The sequence below is a fragment of the Antrostomus carolinensis genome, unplaced genomic scaffold, assembly GCF_000700745.2.
Source record: "Antrostomus carolinensis isolate BGI_N321 unplaced genomic scaffold, ASM70074v2 scaffold9397, whole genome shotgun sequence".
Lineage (NCBI taxonomy): Eukaryota > Metazoa > Chordata > Aves > Caprimulgiformes > Caprimulgidae > Antrostomus > Antrostomus carolinensis.
The window spans coordinates 29,255-51,437 of record NW_010325394.1 but is presented as its reverse complement, the minus strand read 5'-3'; the positions used below and the strand labels follow the sequence as shown (position 1 = coordinate 51,437).

Genomic DNA, 22,183 nt, shown 5'->3' with positions numbered 1-22,183 from the left:
GCATGAAAAATTATTGGAGACAATTAATTGCTCAGCTGGAAAAGCAAAATCATGTCAACCCTTCTCTTCCAGTTTTCCTGGTTGTGATCCAAATAGCTTCCATGGCCCTTTCTACCCAACATAGAATATTTCTACCAAATACTTCAAGATTAAAATCTAGGTACTTACAGCATTCAGTGAAGCTAATGACAGAACAAAACTGAAGTAGTCACTACTGTATACATCCCTGTTCTTCATAAATTTCAAGTTTTCATCTCTCACCATCTGTAAAAGTAAAATAAGGCAAAAAACGATTAAAATGTTCTCAAAGTACATTTCTCTAACTAAAACTGCATCTTTTATGTAAATATGTGTGGTGTTTAAAAAACAATGTCAGACCTATTCTGTTCACGCTTGAATCCCACTTCAGTGGAGGGGAAAATACATATAGGAGACTCAGAAGATTTGTATACAACCAGTAATTTTCTACTTTAAATTTCTACAAAACACAATAGAACAGATGAGGAGAAAAGAAAGTTGCTGATAAGTTCTATTTTTTGCTTGCTTTTAATAAAAAAAGCCAAGAGAACATCCTTTTGCCTGCAGTTTCTTCAAAGCAAAGAATGACGGGTCAATTTTGTGAGAAGGGACAGCAAAACTTAAAATAATGTATCACTAAAGAGCTTATTAATAGCTTTATGTCAGAACCCAGAATTATTTTCTAGCTTTGTTTTCAAGACGGGAATCACTTCAAGGCCACCTTCAAAGTTACTGTGTTCCTCTCACTATGTCCTTAAATTTCACATGAGTAGGATTCAGTTGGCTCTTTCAGAGTGCTCTATCTACCTGATATATCCGCACAGGCATTTTCTCCACAAAAAGTCCCTTTTTTTCTCCTTTTCGAACCAGCTTAGTCAAAATGGAGAGGCGGTCACTGTTGGGCCTGTGGGGTCGAGGTGATGACTGGGGTGAAATTTCTGGTGAAGATGGAGCAGATCTGAAATATATAGAAGCTCAAGGTGAATAATGAAATCATAGAATCATAGAATGGTTAGGATTGGAAGGGACCTTAAAGATCATCCAGTTCCAACCCCCCTGCCAGCAGCAGGGACACCTTCCACTAGACCAGGTTGCTCAAAGCCTCATCCAGCCTGGCCTTAAACAATTCCAGGGAGGGGGCATCCACAACTTCCTTGGGCAACCTGGGCCAGTGTCTGACCACCCTCACAGTGAAGAACTTCTTCCTAATATCTAATCTAAACCTGCCCTCTTTCAGCTTAAACCCATTTCCCCTTGTTTTGTGATCCTATGACAAATCTACAGTTCAAGTTTAAAATATCATTAGAGCCAGTATAATCTTAGGGAAAATTTAGATGACAGTCTAAATACTTCTTGAGGCTGTCAGTCAGCTTGAGTTTCTTACTGCGATAGTGACAGCAGTATGGAAGAGGAAATTATAAAAGCAATAAAAGACTATTCATTAAGCAGCTTAAAAATCGAAACAACACAACAGAAGGGTCAGCATACTTGTTTTCAAACAGGAATTACTCAGCTCTTAGTTCCGGAGATAGGGACTAGATATCAACATAAGAGAAACCTTTACAGACACAATAGGAACTTACAATGAGAGGTCCTCAGCTTCTTGACGCACGACACTCACTCGACTTTTCTTTGGTAAGACTGGAGAGTTCTGATCAGACACTCTCTGGTAAAACAGCATGTAGGCATTCCAGTAGCGGCGACGCACATCAGGGTAAGGGTTAGCTGATGGGAGAAAAGGCATTCGATGAAGGCCTTTGAAGGCTTAGTACCTTTTTCATTCCTACAGGGAAGTGAAATTGGGTGTGCAAGTAGTATACACCGTGGCAGTATGAAGTTATTTGTCAGATCAAAACATCAGTCTCGGTTAGTGAATAAGGAAAATCTGAATTCTAAAATATTTTTGCAAAAAGAACATGTATTTAAAAAAAAAATAATTATCAGAATTATGAAAAAAGTTGAAACATGTCTGGAATTAATTCCTTAAAGCACTGAAAACTTTAACTATATGATGCCTCACCATGTTCTATGCACAGTCATTTTCACTAGGCTACTAAGTCTACAAAGTGCTGGATAACAGTGAATATGGTTCAATTAATACTAAGCTGTATGTAAGCTGTTATGTCCTTCAGTAAACACAAGCCCTCAGGAAAAAACTGCTTTTGAAGGATTATTAGACCAAGTCACTCAAAGTAGACATAATAGACTGAGCTCTACCTGTACTGAGACCACTATGAAATATAAAGCCACTGTAAATCAATCTGTACATCTGCTTACATTGATCATAGACTTTAGGTCTATATTCTCCACCAAAACATTCATATTCCAAGGTTTCATCAGTTAAATCAAATTCTTCGATGACGGTGTCATTAAATTTATACCACTTCCCTTTTCCACATCCTCTGTAACCAAAACAGAACAGAAACAAAGTTATTTGATTGTCTAGTAAAAAAAACAAACCACCCTGAATACCCCAGAAACGACAACCCTGAACTCACATTTGCTTTGACAGTAAATAGAAAGCTTAGTTCAATCAAAGTTACACTTAAAAAAAATAAGCTTGATTAAAAATACGAGAAGCACATCATCTGCAACTAAGTGTCATAGGAAGCCCTCAAGTTGCAATACAAGGCACGTAAGAATTGCTCAGACTTTTATGGTGTCTCATATTATTGTGTTATTAACACTCACAATGTTGGGTGTCCAGAAAGGGAATAGCACTTCCAATAGAGCTCTGAATGGTTCACCACATCTTCCCAAAAAAGTAGTTCTTAGACTGCTCTCAACCCCCCCAGGCAAATCTTGGCCATTACCTCCTGTCCTTTATAAAGGAGTAGTAGTGCCCTGCATGCGCCTGGCCACTGTGAACTATCACACCAACAAGCTCATAGTTTTCTGTAGGGGCAACTTTCTTCCTTGGGGAGCCTCCACCTCCTTGATCTGCATTTCTACCATTGTCCCCCACTTCCGAGGATGAGTCCTGGCGAGCCATCCCTGATACAGTGTAAGGTTCCATGTTCAGCATCCAGGGAAACTGTTTGAAGAGATATTTCAGATTAACTGAGCAATTATACTGTGTACATACTTAGTGTAATTTTATGAGAATTGTATTAATACTTCCCACACTGGGAACACCAAAGGAAAACATGGCACTTCAACTTTTTATCCTTATGATACAGAAGTTAAATAAAGTGTCTTTACAGAGGTTTGTCCTCTTGCTTTCTGAAAGGACCCCAAGAACGTTGCAGAAAGGAAAGCTCTAAGGAAAAATACTTATTTTCTGTAGCATGATCATGTTGTGAGTGTACCACATACTCAAAATCCCTGTATCAAAATGTGAGGGAAAGAAGGAAGAAGGAATAGGAAGAGTGAGAGTCCACTTCACGAAGGGGAGACGGGGAGGGGAGATGTGCCATACAGAAAAGTTTCTTACCCTTATTTGTTCATCATATTTAATAGAACGTCCGCTCTCCCAATCAAAGCCAAATCTCATCAGGTGAATTACCAACAGGCTAGGTAAGACCTTAATGCACGTGCGCTTCACTGTAGTTCTCTTAAAAAGAAAAAAGGATATCACCTCTATCTATATAGCTCCAGCATTCTGCAGTACTCCTCTAGAGATGCCCAATTCCAGCCATCTTGAACTGATGCACAACACAGCCACGGGAGACAGGATGGCCACGGGGTGACTTTAATACGTACAGATAAAGTACAGCTGCAGCTATTTGTGTTTGTGCAGAGTTGGGCTGGTAAGTTACAGAACCATTTTACCATCTTGCCACCCCTCCAAATGTTCAGTCTACAATATGAGTTACAAGGAATGAAGAATGCTATCTGCATGGATTTATGGATTTAACCTTTTGGTTATTCCAAATGACAAAAGTTCTTTGTCTTCAACATAGAAAGAGTAAGCAGTATCTAAGCGTGGCTTCTATGACCATGTAATGCTTAAGAAAATACTAAGCTACAACCAAATCTTTTTCATATACATTAAGAATCAATACCTTTTCTTTGCACTTTTCACAGTAGTATGCATTGCTTCCTTCCAGAACTTCTCCTCTAACAAACTGATCCAATGATATTTCCAGACTTTGACATGAAGTCACACCTAGGTTGAGAGCCATGAAGGCTTCCTCGCGCTCATACCTAAATTTAAGAAGAAAAATAGTCAAGGCATTGACAGAGTAGAACCTATCCAATCTGCATTAATGAGATATATGCTTAGGAAAGAATATTGCATTTGCCCCATAGCTATCAACAGCTGTGATGCTCACAGATGCATGTTTGTTCTACCTTCTTGTGCTATTTTGACTTACTTATTTTAACAGTTATGGGAGCACATAACTTGGTAACTAATGCACTAAATTTAACATTACCTGTGAGGACAGTCCTTGCAGATCTTCTGATCAGAGAAGATACCTTGAAAAGTATTCTTGAATATTTGGTCTCTTCCTATTTTCTGTTGGAGATGTAAAGTTAGACATCAGTTGGATATATTGCAGAGTGAACGATCAAGAAAGCAATATGAATTTTAACATTCTGAATACTACATAGTTTATAAAATAAGCTAAATGACTCTCTGCCTTCTTTCCTGAATAACAAAGGAGAAAGATAGAAATGGTACCAAGAAGATGCATGTAAACAAATAAATCCCTGAGGTTTTTACCTTGAGGTACTCATCCATTTGATCTATAAGACTGGTGAAGAACTCATAAGCATCCTGTTGCTCTCTAACATAAAGTTCCTTATTCCACATCTTGAAAATCTGTAAAAGTATAAATATATAAGAAAAGGTGGTTGTTCCATATACATATCACTAAAGAAAGTGATTTTTTAAAAGAAATATATTTTCTTCACATGTTTTGACTTTTTGAAGTAGAACTTACTTTATCTCTAGAAATTCTGCAATGAGAAAAGGCTGAATAAATGATTACTTGTTAAGTAGGAAAGCTATATATTCTAAACAAAAAGACATAATACCTTCCAAAAGTTCTCAGGTACATAATACTGTAGCTTGCTTTCCATCAAGTGACCAAAAAGAGATTGAACTTGATAGAACACATTGTCATCTGGATTGTCTGTATCATCATCAATGGAAAGCAAGGCCTGGAAGGAAATAAATAACACTATTAAATTGGTTCTTGGCAAAATTATTACTGTAAATTGTCACGACACACAGCACAAGTTCTAACATATATTTACTGTGTGTATATATTTATGCACATGCACGTACATACACAGTTTTATTTTTTTAAAACAATTCATTTACAAACGGTGCTAAGATGAACTTGTAGTTCGAGTGACAGTAATTACAAAAAGAGAACTTTACTGGACATTGAAATAATTACCTCTGGGAGACCAGGCTGCATATACAGCTGCTGGAAGACAGCATTCATGTAACAAGTAGCACCACCATTCTTCAGTCCCACAAATCCTGAAATGGAGCGACTATCCACTGGTGGAAGATACTAGAATGACAAACACATTTTTAGTCTCAGTAAGTTAAAAGAAGCATTAGACTCCAACAGCATATTGAAGCTTTTATAATCACCTTTACATGAGCTGTTACGAGAAATTTAATGGAAAACCAGGAATGTACATTCTGAAAGCGCGCAAAAGCGCTATATTTGGTCATTTACATATTTAACACTTTGCATAAAATGTTAAAAATAGCCTAGAATGTATCTAAATAAAATTGGTGATATTTAGGAAACACTTCTTTCTTATCCAGATAATAACTGACAAAGACTCACAGGAGTATTTGCTTCTGAGAAGGATTAAAAGGGTCTGCATTTACTCTTATCTGCTTTTTGTCATCTTAAATTGAAGACCATGGAAATTTCATGAACGGAGCAGTTAAGTAGATCATACACAGTACTCCAAACCACACTAATACAAATCAAAAAAGGCTTCTTGCTTACATCAAACTCCTTGGTAAGTGCAGGGTCACACTGGTGATGCATAGAAAGCAGCTCTTTTGTAATAAGCTGGAGATTGGAAGGTGAACTATCAGCCAGCATTACTAACACTTCATAAGCAGCTAATCGGCTATCTGCTGTACTGCACCTAAAAAGAAAACCACAGTTGAGATCTATTTTGTAGATGACTCAATTATTTCTAATTCCAGAAAGCCATATTACTCAGAACAAGTGACAATTAATGTTCAGAAGAAACATTTTAAACGATAAAACACTCCTGAGTGATTGCAGAGTGCTGTTTTTTCTTTCTTGGGGAAGGGCAACAGGGAAGAAAAGAATCAGAAGAGCAACACCAGAAACACTCCTTTAAATAAGCCTCCCTTACTGACACGGAGACAACTGCTGTTAACATTCAATAGCAAGGAAAAGTAGTTGCCCTAAAAACACAATACAGAATTGGTTGTATGTCTGAGGACAGACAAACAGATACTCTCTGTCACTGTAACACTGATGGAGATATAATGATTTATTTACAGGGAGACAAACTTTGACAGAGTTAGACCAGATAACTTGCTGCAAAAGGCGACCTTAGACCTAAGCTGTGCTAGACCAGTACAAAACACTTCTACTTAGCTCTTTTTAATGGATCATCCAACACACTAGCCCTTTCTTCTAAAGGCCAAAGAAAAGGCTTTATTTACTTTAAGCAAAAGAAAGAGCATGCTTGAGATGAACTCCAAGGGAGCAAAGCTGGAACAAAACTCTAAGGTGTAACAAGTCTCATTCAGTTCAGGGGCTGCTAAATGCTCCATTGGAACCTTTTTAGGGCTTGTGGAAAGACAGTGCAGATGTACCTGATTCAACTCTAACACCAACTAGTCAGTGTAATGTAAGCAATCCAGCTGCAGCAGCACAAAACTCCACATGAGCTAATTTACCCACCCCTTGAGATATTGTATGGCAATAACTGAAGGCAGGTGTGACTGGAAAGAGAAAGCTCTTTTTTTCCCCATTTGATATATTCTGGGCTATTATCAGCTATCTCAGGTGCAAGGGGACCTGCTCAGCATTAGCTTTTTACAAGAGGCAGTTCTTTTGAATGGAAAAAGAAAACAGTGGAGCCTTTGAGCTTCTCATTTACAAAGGACTCGGAAAATTAATTTCCTGCTCATGCTCCAACTTCCCAAGCAATGATGAGCTAAAGGAGTACTCTTTGGACTCATGAAATCAGCACTCAGTTGCGCTTGCAGTTCGTCATTGATCTAACAAACAAACCACAGAAAAAGAAAAAACCACAGACTTCAGAAAAAGCAAAGATTTTGGTCACACAAACACTTCCAAAAATACTATTTGGAAATATTTGCTTGTGTAGCAAATGTAGAGAATTGGAGAAATGCTCCAACACTGGTATTAAATCCTAGTATCTGTAGCCTCAGTGTGACATTTGCATTCATGAGATCTAGGACAAAACCCAACATAAACAAAAAAATTTTTACTTTGGATGAAAGTCTTGCTGACTGATTGCAGCGCTGCCTGCTGGAGAATGGCTGTTCAGAATAATCCTGGATGCTCGGAAGAGGAAATCATCCAACAATGGCTTAATCAAAGATGAACCTGTAACACAGTAATCCACATCAATAGTTAAATACTTACATTACCATGGCAAATGTCAAAAGGTTGGTCCCTAACAGCAAAATCACTTAATAGTGCCATATCAACAAAAAACCACATCCAAATATGTTATCAAATGGCAAAGGTACAACAAAGGTACTGCCAAAATTACTCCTTATAGCTCTGTATTACTTCTACCAATGTATTATAATGTCTTCACACTGTCTACTGATGAAGCTGTTAGTGCTATGCAGAATTCACACTAGTCTAGTCACTTTAGAGTAAAAAGGAATACTTACCAACCATTTCCTTCTCTGCCCCACAAAGTGAAAGGAGAGTCTTGATGAGCCTCAAGTGTCCTGCTAACAGGATGTTATCAGCTTCACTGGTCTCACACTCAGCTGTGCGGTTGGGTTCAAAATTGTCCAGCCAGGTGATCTCATCTTCTAACATGGCAGCTGGGCTTATCTTTAGCTGTTCCATTTCTGATGCTGCAAAAGAAAAAGAGAACCAAGAAAAATTAACAGCTCTATAAATGTCGAATATAAATAAAAAGAATTTCAAACAGTTTGGCAGTGGTCTAGTTTCCCTTGCAATGTGCACAAAATATACCTTCCACATTTCACTTTCCAAGAGGAGTGAGCTGCCTTGTTACTGAACACCCAGAGCAGTCCATGCCAGGCATTACACAGGACAGCCAGCATGCTGGCAGGTCACATCGAGTTCATAGTGCAGTAACCCCTCTGTGAAGGCAATTCTACATCTTGTCTACACAAGGAAGATGTGTTTGGAAGCTGCAATCAGAATGGCTTGTGTGCCTGTACATACTTACATGTGAGATCATCCAGTAACTGACATCTCAGGTCAAAATATTCTGTACACTGGGACAAAAGTCTGAAACGGGTACAAATAAGAAACGTTTAATTTAAAATCAGAAACGTTTTTTTTAAGCAGTTGCTTTTAAGGCCTGTGTGCTCTGTCCATCTAATCCAAAACAGGACAGCTATCTAGGTATGCTTCTGCATGCACGTGCTGCAGATTTAAAACAAATTTCTTCCCAGCAGCTACTTCTGAATGTTATGAGTAACACTTAATCCTGCTTTCTACCTTCACCTCATAACAATTTTATTTTTCAGATGACGATAAAACAACATGTTTTAACTTCTCAGTTATTCCTCTATTCAGATTCCTCCAGAAATTGCTGTTTAAAATTACTGTTAAATTCAACAACTTTTGGCCAGTTGGGGACGAGTTAACAGGACTGATACCTACAGTCTTTACAGGTGTAATGGGAAACATAAGCAGTAAGAAATCAGGTGAAGTTATGGGTCCAGACATCACTGAAAAGGCTGGAGCCTTTAGGATTGCTTTCTGATCTGGATCTATGCAATACTGTAAAATAAATTCAATTTATTTATTTCACCTGATTTCTTGTGAATGTCACACATCCCATCACCTGTATGCCTCATGCAGGATTCCAGCCAGGTTCTGACTGCCATGACCACATCCAAAAGAGCAGGCCTATTTAGCAATTACCACCTCTTGAACGGGAAGTCAAATAAGCTGAACTATCAGAGTACATAGAGGAAGAGTTGTATCTTGAGAATTCAGCTTTATTTCCCTTCAATTTACATAATTCCAAAACCATCTGGGATGTGACACAGATGTCTACTTTTGACAGACTTGGCAAGTCCCTTGTGTAAGTTCCTAATCCCTGGTGTCTCAGAGCTTCTACAGTGCTACTCATTTAAAAATGGGATAGATGTGCTTCCTCAATAAACATGCACCTGACTCACCTCTGGTTGATTCCTCTCATGATGCTGGTTGGTGACCAAAGAGGCAGTTGAGCACCAAGAACAACGCTCAGGAGAAACTGGTTTGGCTTTTGTACATCTGGGTGAGCTGATGTGTCTGTCTGACTAAGGGTGTACAACTGGTCACAGGCAACACGACGAATCTGAAACAGTGTCATTGTCAAACACTAGCAGCTGCTCAAAGGTTGCAAAAAAATACACTTGTTATGTCAGAAATCTAACAGAAAAAACAGACATTGAAAAGCTTCTGTAACCCACACTAGGAGCTCTGCACCCGCCAGCAAGGGTTTCTCTACCAAGAGGGATTTAGCAATCCACTTTCATCCCCGAGCTAAAAGCTCTGATACTTTATTAAACACAGATTATAAATTCAGATCAGGGGGAAAAGATGCAGTGACTTAATGCAAAATGTATGAGATGCAATGAAATGAAGTAGAGCATGGCTTGAAAATCTCTAGATTTTGGAATTTTCAGAATAATCTTAAATCAGAAAGAATGAATTTTAGAAGGGTTCTGACCTTTGGAAGCCTTTGAGATGAAAGGTACTTGGAACTTTCCCTAAAGTACTAGTTTTACAGAATTTGTCTCACCAAAATGAGAGTATTTTCTTTAGACTAGCCACAGCACAGTCCAGTGCTGCATGGATTAAACAAGTCAAAGAATGTAATACTTCAGCATTTTCTATTAACACATCACTAGATACTGGAATTCCAAACAATTATACAAAGGTTATTCATTCAAATACAGGAAACTGTTGGAATATTTGTAACGATCAATTTTATATTGAAGACTATATTAAATGATGAAAGTGTACACATTTCAGAAATATAACATTTATCAAGTTTTCAGAGAAAGACCCTCACCTCAGCACTTGGTGATCCGAGCAGTATGTCAATGATGAAATCAGCAACACAAGGCAAATTGTAAAAAGATCCTGGAACAGAAGAACACCAGGCCATCTTTTTTAAAATAATCCTTTAAAGTCAGTCAGTTACAGTCTTGCATTAAAATGCCGTAGGGCCTAAAGGACATCCTCCATCAACACTGAAAAGTAGTAACAGCTATTTGCATATTTCCCCATCTCCTTCCCTCAGCAGATTGGTACCATATTATAAAAGCATTTTCCTTCTCCTTCCACCACCACCAAGGTTTACACTTTCTGTACAGGAAGGTTCAAGTACTAAACACTAGCTATGCAAACAGCAGCACTTGCAGAATTACACAGTTCAAAGCCAGTGCAAATATTTATATACTGGCAGTAAGTCAGCTTTCCCAATACATTTCACTAAGAAACAGCACCACATGCTTTGTTTCATGCCACCTGTTCCTCAGCCCTGGAAAAACAAATCCTGTATTTTTTAAAATGAAATTTCGTGCTTTTAACTTGAGCAGTCTCAGCTGACAAAGCTACACGTTTCTAATGAACTTCCTGTACTTGTTTGCCTCCAAACACCTTCCTCCACCTTACTTATATTCCAAATAGTGAGTAATCCAATTCCATTTCATACCTAGTTGCTGGCTGCGTAGCTGAAGGCAGGTTACTAAGAGAGACAAGGCTTCTCCAGCAATCAGAGCATCTTTGGTGGACACAGACTGCTGTCTCACACAGATACCAGCATGCAGTGCCGTCGGCTCTCCTTCACTTCCTGAACTGCAATTACTTCCTGCATTAAAAAAAATGAACAAGTGCTGTAATCCATTACAATTTTCAGATGTTTTCAGCTTCTGGTCAGTTCTCTGCAATTTAAAAAAAAAACTTTTCCAAATGCCAAATGCATGTATAGCATTTTTCTCAGCTTTGTATAATTCAATCATAGAATCACAGAGTATTCTGAGTTGAAAAGGACCCAAGAGGATCATTGGGCCCAGCTCCAGTGAATTCAGTTTCAACCTTTGCAAGAGTTAAACTAAGAATAAACCAAATGCTTTGTTTAGCTTGATTTAGAGACATAGTTAACCTACCTGAGCTGCTAAGTCTGTTTCGAATCCCAGCAGGAAATAAAGTGTTGCTCTCTTTTATTGGCTGACTACTTCCCACGAGGTCCAGTCGTCCTGCAGCAGCAGCCCAAGAGAGTCGCATGAAGCAAGCCACTGTGGAAGTGAAATCATTCACCTCCATAGTCTGCGGGAACAAGAAACAGCAGTTACTTCTGCAATATTCAACACCCTTTGTTAATCATGGGGATAAGAGGAATGTATCTTCTGGATAATGTCAAATTGACATTTGGACTTGTTTTCTTCTCTCTTCTCTAAGTAGGCTCTAAGATACAGAAGTCTTTTTGCTCCCAAGGAGAGATTAGTATTGCCCCCTTAATAGGAAGCAGTTTTTAAACTCTCCATGAGGGTAGATGCCCTTTCCAACTATCTGGAGTTAGGCATGCTGATTTCAACCACACCAATCCATTTGGGAAGCACTGCTCAAGAACCTAACACAGCATACTCATTACATTAACTATGAAGTTTCATTCAACTTTCAAACAGGTTGAGTTCTTGTCAGGTTAGGTTGTTTTAGTACACAGTCAGTCTCAGATTAATTACACTGAAACACCTATAAAGGGGAAAACAGCATTTTCTTAAAGTATTGAAAAGAAAAAGTCTCCCTTTTCCCCAGGATACCATCAAGCAAATTTAATTTTCAATGAGCTATTTGAAACAAAATCTTGTCCAAAATTTCTAATTCAAAGAAACATGGACTATAAACCAGGAGTTCAAGCAGAAATCTTCTTTCTATTGACAGAAAAGTATCAAGAATAAGATCTTAGTGTTAAGTGCAACTGAAAATAAATCACAAGTAAGGTTTCTGTGTAGATCTATTTCTGGTAAGCATTTTTGGGGTACCACTTCCCTTTGTACTGCCAAAATAATTCCCGAGAGTGTTAAAATTCAGATCAAGATTGGGATGAGAGACTGATGGTCTGGATTTTTGGAGGCTTTTAAATGAAGCCTGGGCAAGAACCTCTATAAAAGGTAGCAGACTTCTGATTAAAAATCCAAGAGTTAGACAGCTGTCACTGGAGACCACACTGCTAAATCCCCATAAATTATCAAACACTTCCTTACTTGTATGGCAACTCTTGCTGCTGGTATGATTTCTTCTACCCTAATGGAGGATCTATCAGACACAGAGAGCTGTCGGTAGGATGACTTCTCAGGTGTTCCACAAATGGACATCTGCCTACTTGCTTGTCGGCTGACATTACGGAAGGGGCGTGAGGACAATGCTTCTACCCCATCTTTAATGAAATCCTCATCCAGTAAGGTAGGCATTGTCTGGCCAACAAGCAAGAACCTACATTCACAGAGCAAAAACACCAGGCTTATTTTTGAATGTTCACAGCAAGTGAATGAAACAGAACTCAAAGTACCAATTAATCTTGAATATTACAAGCTGCACTCCAAAAGCCAAGAAAGCAGTACTTTCTCTATTGAAAGGCAATTACCTACCTTGCAAGTTGCAGGCAGATGGAATAGACTCCCTGTCTTGTTTCATAGTCTACTTCTGATGGGATGGAATCTCTCTGCATCACATTCACCACCAAACTTAAAAACAAATCAATAAGATGGACACCGTTTGAAAATGTTTTACATTAGGAGAGAACTGCAACTAATTTATCTCTAACCTTCCCCTCCTCCTATTCAGTCAGCTGAGTGCCAGCTAAAACTGCCAAACTGGCGCCTTTGGAGACTAACTTCTCCATTTCCCTCTCCTACATCTACAGCTTTCAGTTCCTGCTGGAAAATGGTTCAGAATCTATGTGGCTGGGAGGGGAGAATTACTAAAAGCAACAGATACTTGATAAATCTGTCACAAGAACAAGCAGTATTGCCAGGTCTTCCAAACCACTCACACTGGGCCTCAACTCTTATTCAAAGTGTCTGAATTTTGGAGACAGTCAAATTTAATTTGGTTCCCACTGCATGATTTGTGCCTTGACTGCTAAAAATGTCCACTGGTATCTATGTGGGACATAGTAGAATACTTGCAAATTTGAACTGAACTTTTACATTTGTGAAGTGTAAAAGCTACACTTTACAAACTTAGCTGTGCTTACCTTTATTTTGGGTTTAACAACATATACTGTGTTACATTTTATATTATTATATATTGTAATTATATTATACATTATATACATTACTATTTTAGTTAAAGTAGCTTTTCAGACACTGGGTAATGAAAAAAACAGCTTTGGGTGGCTTTTTTTTCCTCTGAATAAGAAGCTGAGGGGTGTACTAGTGTGCTACAGTATGGAAATCAGACACCATATAGAACTAACTAAATGAAGTTATAAATTGAGTCAAGATTTTGAACTCTAACCTCAAACCTCCTGCTCTGAGGAAGTTTTCACAGAAAGACTTGGCACAATTTCTTGCCATTTCATCATCTGCAGTTGGCATCAGCTTGGAGCTCAATACCTAAAATAAATGAAAAAAAAAAAAAAGCATACATACACCCTTCCCACCGTTAGTACTTTCTATGTGCTGAAGGTTTGAAGTAGAACTGAAAAGAAAATCCACTACAAATGAAGCAATTAACAATACACATATGTGAAGCTGTAGTCAGTAAAAAAAATAAATCATGTTAAAAATATTCAGTACAACTATGGCTATTACAGATATTTATTCTGTACCAAAGGGCATTTTCTTCTCATTGCAGTTTACTTGTTAGGGTACATGATAAAGTACATACTCTAGCACATGAAATGTTGTCTTCAGGCTCAGGTGGTGCTCCTTAAGAGCCCAAATCCTTCTCCTTTCTGGATTTTCAGCTGACAATATCCCATAAAACACCCTACAGATGGCTTACTTATTGACTCAGGCCTTCTAAAACATAACCCTATTAGCGTTATTTTATTTTTTTAAAGACAGTCTAGGTAGTTCTATGGGCCTTATGAACAACACCAGTGTATCATCCCTCCTGTTTTAAGTTAGCACTAAACTTCACAGAATGCAATTACACTCAGAAACATGGCCATAGGGAAGTCTGCAGTCTCTGTGGGTCAGGTCTCAAGTACATTTATAATCAATTCCATTTCATTTTACATAAAGAAAAACCAAAACAACACCCAAACAAAAAAACCCCAGTCCCTCCAAAAACCCCAGTAAGTTATTTACTTTATTGAAAAGTCTATTTGGCATGTACAGCCAATAATGCTGCATGTGGGAAAATAAAATACATCCTTTCAGAATCACAAGTCAGAAGAATTGTTTACAGAGCCCCAGGCATGAAATCTTATCATAGCACTGCATGATATAACTCTGAACATCTACAACATTTAATTTTCATCTCTTTCATATGCTCTGCAAATTTCCTGTGCACGTTTTTTCAGAGAGCAGTTCAGACTGGTTCCAATATTTTCAAGAGATCACCAGTTGAGGGGATAAAAGAGCTCATCATCCTTTTCCTGACAGAAATAATCTTCTGATTGGCTTAACTGGACTTGAGGAACAAGTCCACTCAGATAATCTACACATCTATTCCAATTTACTACTTCTCATTCCTTGCCAGAAAAGCAAGCAATTTATTACTTGCTTTTATGATTTTCTCTGGCACAGAAGAAGCAGATAACTGTCTCGTCACAGTGTAATATAACATGCCAGTTCAACAAGATACCCTTGCTGTGATATGATAAACCATTTGGCTTTCCGCTGTAGAGCTTGTCAACATATTTCAGACATAATCAAATATCTTTCATTCCAGCCGTAGAGAAAAGGGGAGAATCCAAACACTGCAGGGTGATGACAGTGTAGGAAGATGAAGAGCTAACATTAGACTGCAGAAACCCAAAGGAAAGCAACTACAAGAAAATTCCTACAGTAATCTTGGCACACACCCGGAATAAAGGAGAATAACTTTGTCCATTGTTTTTGAAGCTGCTGGGCAACAGGTCCTCCAAATTCAAGTTGTTTGAACTGGATCTGCAACAAGCCCTTATAAACAGAGGGACCTGTGAGAACTAGAAACTGTCCAGCTTTCTAGAATGCACAGATTACAGTGTCCTAACAATGACACCAGCTGAACTCTCTCATACTCTAGAATCCATGCAATGAACACTTGGAAAGAACCTTTTTACAGGGTCCAATCCAGTGTTTTGGATAAAGAACTTACTCAGGAGAATACTTTGGGGTAAAAAAATTGTATGTATTCCACTCACTTTGCATGTACAGCTAAAACAGACCAGAAGCTTCTGGGTAAAAGCCCTGCACATTTGGATAGAGAAAATTCTTCACAGTTGAATGCTTCTCAAAAATATTCCTCCTTATCCTCTACAGACAGAATACGGCAGACTTACATGGAAGGGAAGTTAGCATTCTTTTTCTTACAAATTGAATCAAACAAAACCAATCAAACTAAACAGGTCCCACTCATTTTTAAAAGAGCCAACTTTTTTTTTTCCTTTATATACTAAAAAAATCACATATTCAGAGTCTCTGAAGATTCAAGCAGGAATTTTACCAAAACAGTAACAACTTTGATGTTTCTTTGCTCCTCTACACTTACTTCAGAATACTCCTTCCACCTTGCAAATCACAAAAAGAGGGGGCCTGGCTTCACAGAAGAGTCTCTAAAGGGGAACTTCTTACCCCTTTCCTTCTGTGTAGAATTTATCACATACATAAAAGCAGACTATGACATGACATTTGTATTATGCATAATGACCCTGTTATGGTGGACTCTGGCCCAAGAAACTTAGAACTATTTAACCCTTAGTGGTCAGAAACACAAGTAGAAATAAGTAAATTTGTTTTCTTACCTCTAAATTGTAGAGCACTCTGAAGGTGGACATGCCTGGAGCAAAAGATCTGAAAAGACTTTCTAGTATTGAACTAGCACTGGGCTGATGTTGGTGTTTTGAAGACAAGGATGGTGATTTTGAAGACTGAGAACTTGATTCTGACAGCAGTGTTTTCTAGGAGGAATAAGCCACAGAAGAAATATTTTGAGACTACTGCATTTTGTTGTAATTGGCAATACATTTCCTAATGTTCCTGTAATAATCCTCCAGCTGCTTGGAAATAAGTCAATAATCCTTAACATGAGCATTATTTTGCAGCAGAGTTTCAAACCCTGCACTGATTGTATCCTGACAGGGGATTTAAGAAACCTGGTAGTATAATCCTTTTTGTTAAGCTCACCAAGGTTAGTTATTGTTTAATCCATACCTTCCTTCCTAGGGAATCAAGCTGATCAAGAGCCTCCTGAATAGCTGGGTCAGTGGGAATCAAGAGTAGAAGTTTTCTCACTCGCAGTGTTATCCTGAAAAGTTATCAGAAGTTACCTGTGTGAAACAGGACTCAGCCACACTGAGTCCTGTTTATTTTACATATTGCAGAATAAGTAGCTATTCAAACTTTGCAGCGTGAGCATTTCTTCAATATTTTATAACCATTTAGTTTGCTTACCTTGGCTCTTCTAGATTGGCAAGCTGGTAAAGCATATCAAACACGTTACACACAAGAGCCATGACTACTCCAGGGAGGGATTTTTCCTGAGAATTAAGCAGAAATACAAAGGTTTTTTTCTCCCCTCTCTGCTGCAAGTAATTTAAGAGAGCTCTTCTCTGAAACAACTGACCCTGATACCAACCTGGCCTGTAGAAATTCCAGCTACTTTCTAGACTGAGACAACATCTGAATTTTTACATTACCCCATTTCCCTTTTAACAATCAATCACTGAAGTCAGCTGTTAGTTAGGGTTGGCACACAAAGCAGACCAGGTGTGGTCTGAACAAGCTAACTGATGCTTCTTAGTTTATCTTCATACTACAGCTTTATTAATAGTGGAAATCTGGAAATCTCTCTCCCTGACAAATACACAATCTCAAAAATAAATGTTTGTTTAAAAGACCCCATAGAGATTAATAAACACCAAGCAGGCTACAACAGGTGACAGAATACAGATTATAAAGTCCAATCTGCATGCACAAGGCAATTGTGTACTTAAATGCTCTGTTTCAACTGCAGTTTCAAAGCAAAACCAGACTACCAAAGCCTGGATACTCAAGCAGATGTGAACAGCTTCTGTCTCATCTTACTGTACCTCTTCCACCTCAGCTGTGTCTTCCCCAACTATTGCCCCCTCCAGGAAAAATCTGAGGGAAGATTTCAGGCTATTAGGTTGTACCTGTTCCATTGCATAGGATGAACTAAATACACTGCTGCTGTTGCTGGAACTGGTTGAGGAATCTGCAGAGCTCCCTGATGGAGTCCCACTTCCTGATGTTTTTACTGTAAGGACTTGTTCATCAGAGAAACCCAGTTGGTGGAGTAGTTTCTGATCTTTGTTTACAGTTAGCTGCAAGAAAATATTTATCATTTAGTTCTGGCAAAGAGACTCAATTTCATAAAGAATGAGGATTCCTTGTAGTTAACATACCAGGCTGTCATTGGCAAATATCTGTATATTATCCACAGGTGAATTCAGCATCTTTGCTATCTTCCACCTGACGCTGCCTACAGTTTCATTGCTATGAGCCTGTAAAATTAAACAACACTGGTTCAGGAAGTCTGCTCATGCAGTAAATTACAAAAGAGAAAAAGAAAAATCTTCCATTAAAGTCTTCTTGTTCCTCTGCATAGGGTGGTAAAGGTATTATCCACAAAAGAGACTGACAGCTATAGAAATGCTTCATCACTGACAATAAGCAAATAACTTATTCTTCCCACCCTGGAATGATGATCAAAAGACACTTAGTCTACAGACACTTCCATTACAGTAGCCTTATATACACTTTTAACATTTTCAAATAGAGTTTTCAAGTTGACTGGAGTCCTTAAAACCAGCTTACTTTGTTCAGTCCAGGCATCAAAAAAACAAACCCCAAGAGTAGCTACATGATCAACACTGCGTGACAAACAACCTGTGCACACATACCTCTATGGTGAAGGTATCTTTGGTAGACTCGTACGTGACATTAAGTGTTAAAAGATGTCCATGGAAAGAGGCACCATGAGGTAGAATAGTTCGGGGAACAGAGTAAAGGTCCTACAGGAAGAGAAGGATGACAGTAAATACCACCTTGTGATGGTATGTAACAAAGTTACTAGAGTTGCGTAGGTTTAAATAACTTTCATTATTTTTAATAATATTGGAAGTTGGGTTCTTAATCTTGCTGAGTAAGAAACTACATATCTTACCTCTATTGTTATCACATATCGCTCTGCCAACAGCAACAGTCTCTCAATTATTACAAGTTTAGTTGACCTAGAGATAAACATTGAAAACAAGAGTAACTTGTTTCAGAGATTAACTTTCAACGCCCACGGCTAACTACCATGAATTAGCTGTTTTCAAATGTAACTCCTTAAACTTGGAGTTAATTCAGTTGAAATTAAATGGGAAAAGAGGCCAAGAAGCTTGTGTTACACTGCTTGAGATGTAGTCAGCTTCACAAGAAGCTTCCTGTTTCTAAAGATCCCACCCTGCACTCAAATGTTTAAGCTACACACAATTAGGTGTGCATAAGTTAAGGCAGAGGATGCAAAACCAGACATTTTTCTCTCAATTGAAAAAATCCCAAAACCAAACCCTGCTGCCCCAGAAATATTACATGACTAATAGTCTGGTAATAGTCTGTGGGTTTTTTTGTGGGTTTTGTTTGTTTGGGTTTTGGGGGGTCAGTATTGAGGTGTGGTTGGTTTTTTTTTACCACAGGTTTCTCAAAGTCTATTTGCAACTCAAAAGCATTGTAATTGGAATATTAAATTGAGAAACCAACAGAATATACAACTACCAATACTGAGAATTGTCATATTTATTCTTTTAAAGGCAGGCCCACCTGTAAGGAGACTGAACTGATGTTGCTACTGTAGGCATAGCAGTTGCTGTAAGCATTTTTGTAGCTCTTGTAACAGCATGTGTTAATGTTGGACCACCGAGTGCAGAGCTGGCTGCCTAGAATACAAAGCAGTGTGTAAGTGCTGGTTTACATGGACAATTAGTATGTCCTGGAGAGTGAAGAGTAGAAGAAATATTTGTGGAAAGAAATTTTTTCTTTGAATAGAATTACTGTAGTCAATTATTCTAATTCTAAGATACAAAACTGAAAAAAGATGTAGGTACAAGAACCATTAAAATTTGTCCTTTACCTCTAATCGTGTGTAGCAATCAGCAATAAATTTCTTGTGCAGTGATACTGAATCCTAAAGATAAAATGCACAAATGAATTAGAATTTAAACCAAAATCAAGGGAATTACTCATAAGCTGACAGAACCTGACAAATTACACATTTTAACATGCAGAGTATCGAGGCTGTATGAATGTCAAAGCATTTTCATATGCAAATATATGCCTACCTTTTTCAATCTAGGAGTTAAATTAATATAGCTGTAATTTATTATCAATTGAATAGCTTCATTGGCAATTTCTTCATCAGGTGACTCCATTGCGATCTTCCAAATGAAATCCATTCCTATTAATTCCAGTTTTTCTACACTCTACTCAAGAAAGAAAAACAGTAAAACATGAGTGATTTCTTACACAACAGTAAGTTGTACCACAGGAACAAAACAGGCTTCCATCTGCTGGAAAAGCATCTTTTGACTGAATCTTAATTTTCTTTTCCAACACGCTGCCAAGCTTTGGTACAGTGCAAAGTGAAATCAATAGCTGTGGATTTGTATATTTATACTAGAAAAAAAAAAAAATTGCTTACAGGTGCATAAACAAGCTCCAAAGAACACTCTCAGTCAAGTCAAGTGAAAAATTAAAAACTTCAAAAGCACAAGAAATTTCATTGGGAATGGAATTAGTTTCACAAAGGTCAATGTGGTAACTAACCACATAATAAACCATCACAAAACCTACTACAATACTTGGCAAAAAATTCTGCATTTGAAACAAGTTAAGTCTCTGTGATAAAGATCTAAAATGCCTATGGAAAACTACTTAACATATAACCACTAATTTAACAAAAACATTGAAGGATCATAGAATTAAAAATTATTATAAGTTAGATTTTGACTATGATATGCCTAAATCTCTTGTAAAGAAGAAAAAGAAAGGAATATTTCCCTGCTAGGGAGAAGCAAAAAAGCACACACCAGAATTCATGATTAATAAAAAAAGTAGTCCACGCTTTCCTCCTGCATAGTTTTAGAAGCTTCCCAGCTTCCAGTTACCAACTGCTGAATTTTTGCTGTTGCATTTCTAAAGTTTTAGCCTCAGAATTTAACAATGTTAATGCTAGAAGGATGATCTGCACATTAATACAAACATGACCATGTCAAACAGCTGCTAAAGAATCCTTGTGGCACCTCCTCCCATGCCCAAGGTGCCACAGGTAGCATACAAGAATGAACTTGCCAGAACACTCACCAGTTGAGTTCCTTGCCTCTTCAGTCGATGGTCACACAGGTTCACATTTTCAAAGAAAGTCTTAAACAAACTAAAACCTGAAAGTGAAAAAATGTGAGAGCTTTTTATTCAGGTCAGGCTAAGTTTCTACTTTTTTTGGAAGATATGGAGTACAGGAGATGACCTTTTCCTTCTACAACCATTAAAACTCAAAACGACAGAAAAATACCCCTTTATTATATTAATTTACAAAACTGTCTGGATATTTAATCTGAAGGTTTAGGAAATAAATTTCTGGTATATATTTAAAAAATTACCATAGTAATTTTCTTACCATTCATAGTAATTTCATATGACTCCAGTTTAAGAATTTTCTCTTTGAAGAGCTGTTGCTGTACATCACTCTCCAGATCATGCTGTCCCTTTGTAAACCACTCAAAGCACATCTGTGAATGAAAGGCAGATGTATTTTTTTACCCCATTGTCATGGTAAATATTTTAGTTTTATACAGCAGCTGCAAACTATGTCAGATACTACAGTAACTCATCTTACAGAAGTTTTATCTACAAGGAAGAGATTCAAAACGTAATCTCCTAGTAACCTCACATATTATACAGGCTGAATTGCAGCATTAGGGTACTTCATCTTCATAGTCATCTTTCACCCAAATAATGCAGAATGTCTCTTTTATGACTTGTACCCCTTTATGCACATGCCCCCTTTTCAAACCAGCATCCACAAACCTGCAACTCATCTCCTGGCCAATGTTCCTCTTTCAGTCAAATTTAACATTAAAAGAGCATCCCAGTCACAAGTGAACATGTAACAGTGGCTCCACAAGCTTATACAAAGCACATAAAAGCATTATTAGTTCATATTTGCTACATGTTTCACATGTCTCAGTAAATACATGTGTTATTCATGATCCATTAAGATTCACTCTGCAACCACAGACACCAACTTCTCAAGTTTGTCTTACCTCTCGATCTAGCTCACAAACATCCTGGCCAGTCACAAGGCATTCCCAAATCTCCCTGGCACGATTCCAGCCCAAATAAAGGGTGGCTTCTTGCAGAAAAAACGCCAAAAATTTTAGATGTGCCTCCAAATACTGAGGAAGAGGAAACAAAAACTCAAGCTTAAGACTTTTCTTTCTGAAACAAGAACTCTGAACATTCTTTTTATTTTTTTTGCAAACTTAGTTGTCAAATAACAGTACACTTTGCAAAGCCTGGAAAACAGAAATTGTTTCTGCAGTGAGATTTATTTCTATTTTACGCAATTTTTAACATGACTTCTTTTTGATTACCTTTCTAAAAAGGAACACTGAAGTCCCCTTGGATTTGCTATTACATTGCTGATATTGACATTATTTGACATTAGTCACTAAGTCATAACTAGTGTGTAAAACAATTCTCAAAAACCTGAGCAATAAACTGTTAAAAGCCATCTAGGTGTGTGGCTTCCATGTCCTAACTAGCAAATCTGTTCCAGGTTTCAAGAGCTTCACACCAAATTAAAAGGTA

General features: G+C 37.8%; 1 protein-coding gene across 1 annotated transcript in view; it reads right to left on the bottom strand.

The window, feature by feature from the left end:
• The window catches only part of USP24 (ubiquitin specific peptidase 24), a gene marked incomplete at its 5' end in the record, with an annotated part of 52,197 nt that overhangs the window by 13,353 nt on the left and 16,661 nt on the right, over nt 1-22,183 (bottom strand). The window contains 35 exons of the mRNA XM_029085764.1: nt 169-264; nt 826-976; nt 1,602-1,743; nt 2,296-2,420; nt 2,832-3,052; nt 3,452-3,571; nt 4,023-4,164; nt 4,395-4,477; nt 4,685-4,783; nt 4,999-5,124; nt 5,367-5,486; nt 5,940-6,084; nt 7,433-7,550; nt 7,847-8,038; nt 8,380-8,441; nt 9,344-9,504; nt 10,225-10,295; nt 10,870-11,025; nt 11,324-11,483; nt 12,422-12,650; nt 12,806-12,901; nt 13,677-13,774; nt 16,114-16,269; nt 16,523-16,616; nt 16,763-16,848; nt 17,485-17,655; nt 17,737-17,835; nt 18,235-18,345; nt 18,498-18,564; nt 19,139-19,254; nt 19,449-19,502; nt 19,657-19,797; nt 20,678-20,754; nt 20,991-21,102; nt 21,637-21,768. Of these exons, the coding sequence (XP_028941597.1) occupies nt 169-264; nt 826-976; nt 1,602-1,743; nt 2,296-2,420; nt 2,832-3,052; nt 3,452-3,571; nt 4,023-4,164; nt 4,395-4,477; nt 4,685-4,783; nt 4,999-5,124; nt 5,367-5,486; nt 5,940-6,084; nt 7,433-7,550; nt 7,847-8,038; nt 8,380-8,441; nt 9,344-9,504; nt 10,225-10,295; nt 10,870-11,025; nt 11,324-11,483; nt 12,422-12,650; nt 12,806-12,901; nt 13,677-13,774; nt 16,114-16,269; nt 16,523-16,616; nt 16,763-16,848; nt 17,485-17,655; nt 17,737-17,835; nt 18,235-18,345; nt 18,498-18,564; nt 19,139-19,254; nt 19,449-19,502; nt 19,657-19,797; nt 20,678-20,754; nt 20,991-21,102; nt 21,637-21,768 (4,329 nt within the window). The remainder of the gene's footprint in view (nt 1-168; nt 265-825; nt 977-1,601; nt 1,744-2,295; nt 2,421-2,831; nt 3,053-3,451; nt 3,572-4,022; nt 4,165-4,394; nt 4,478-4,684; nt 4,784-4,998; nt 5,125-5,366; nt 5,487-5,939; nt 6,085-7,432; nt 7,551-7,846; nt 8,039-8,379; nt 8,442-9,343; nt 9,505-10,224; nt 10,296-10,869; nt 11,026-11,323; nt 11,484-12,421; nt 12,651-12,805; nt 12,902-13,676; nt 13,775-16,113; nt 16,270-16,522; nt 16,617-16,762; nt 16,849-17,484; nt 17,656-17,736; nt 17,836-18,234; nt 18,346-18,497; nt 18,565-19,138; nt 19,255-19,448; nt 19,503-19,656; nt 19,798-20,677; nt 20,755-20,990; nt 21,103-21,636; nt 21,769-22,183) is intronic.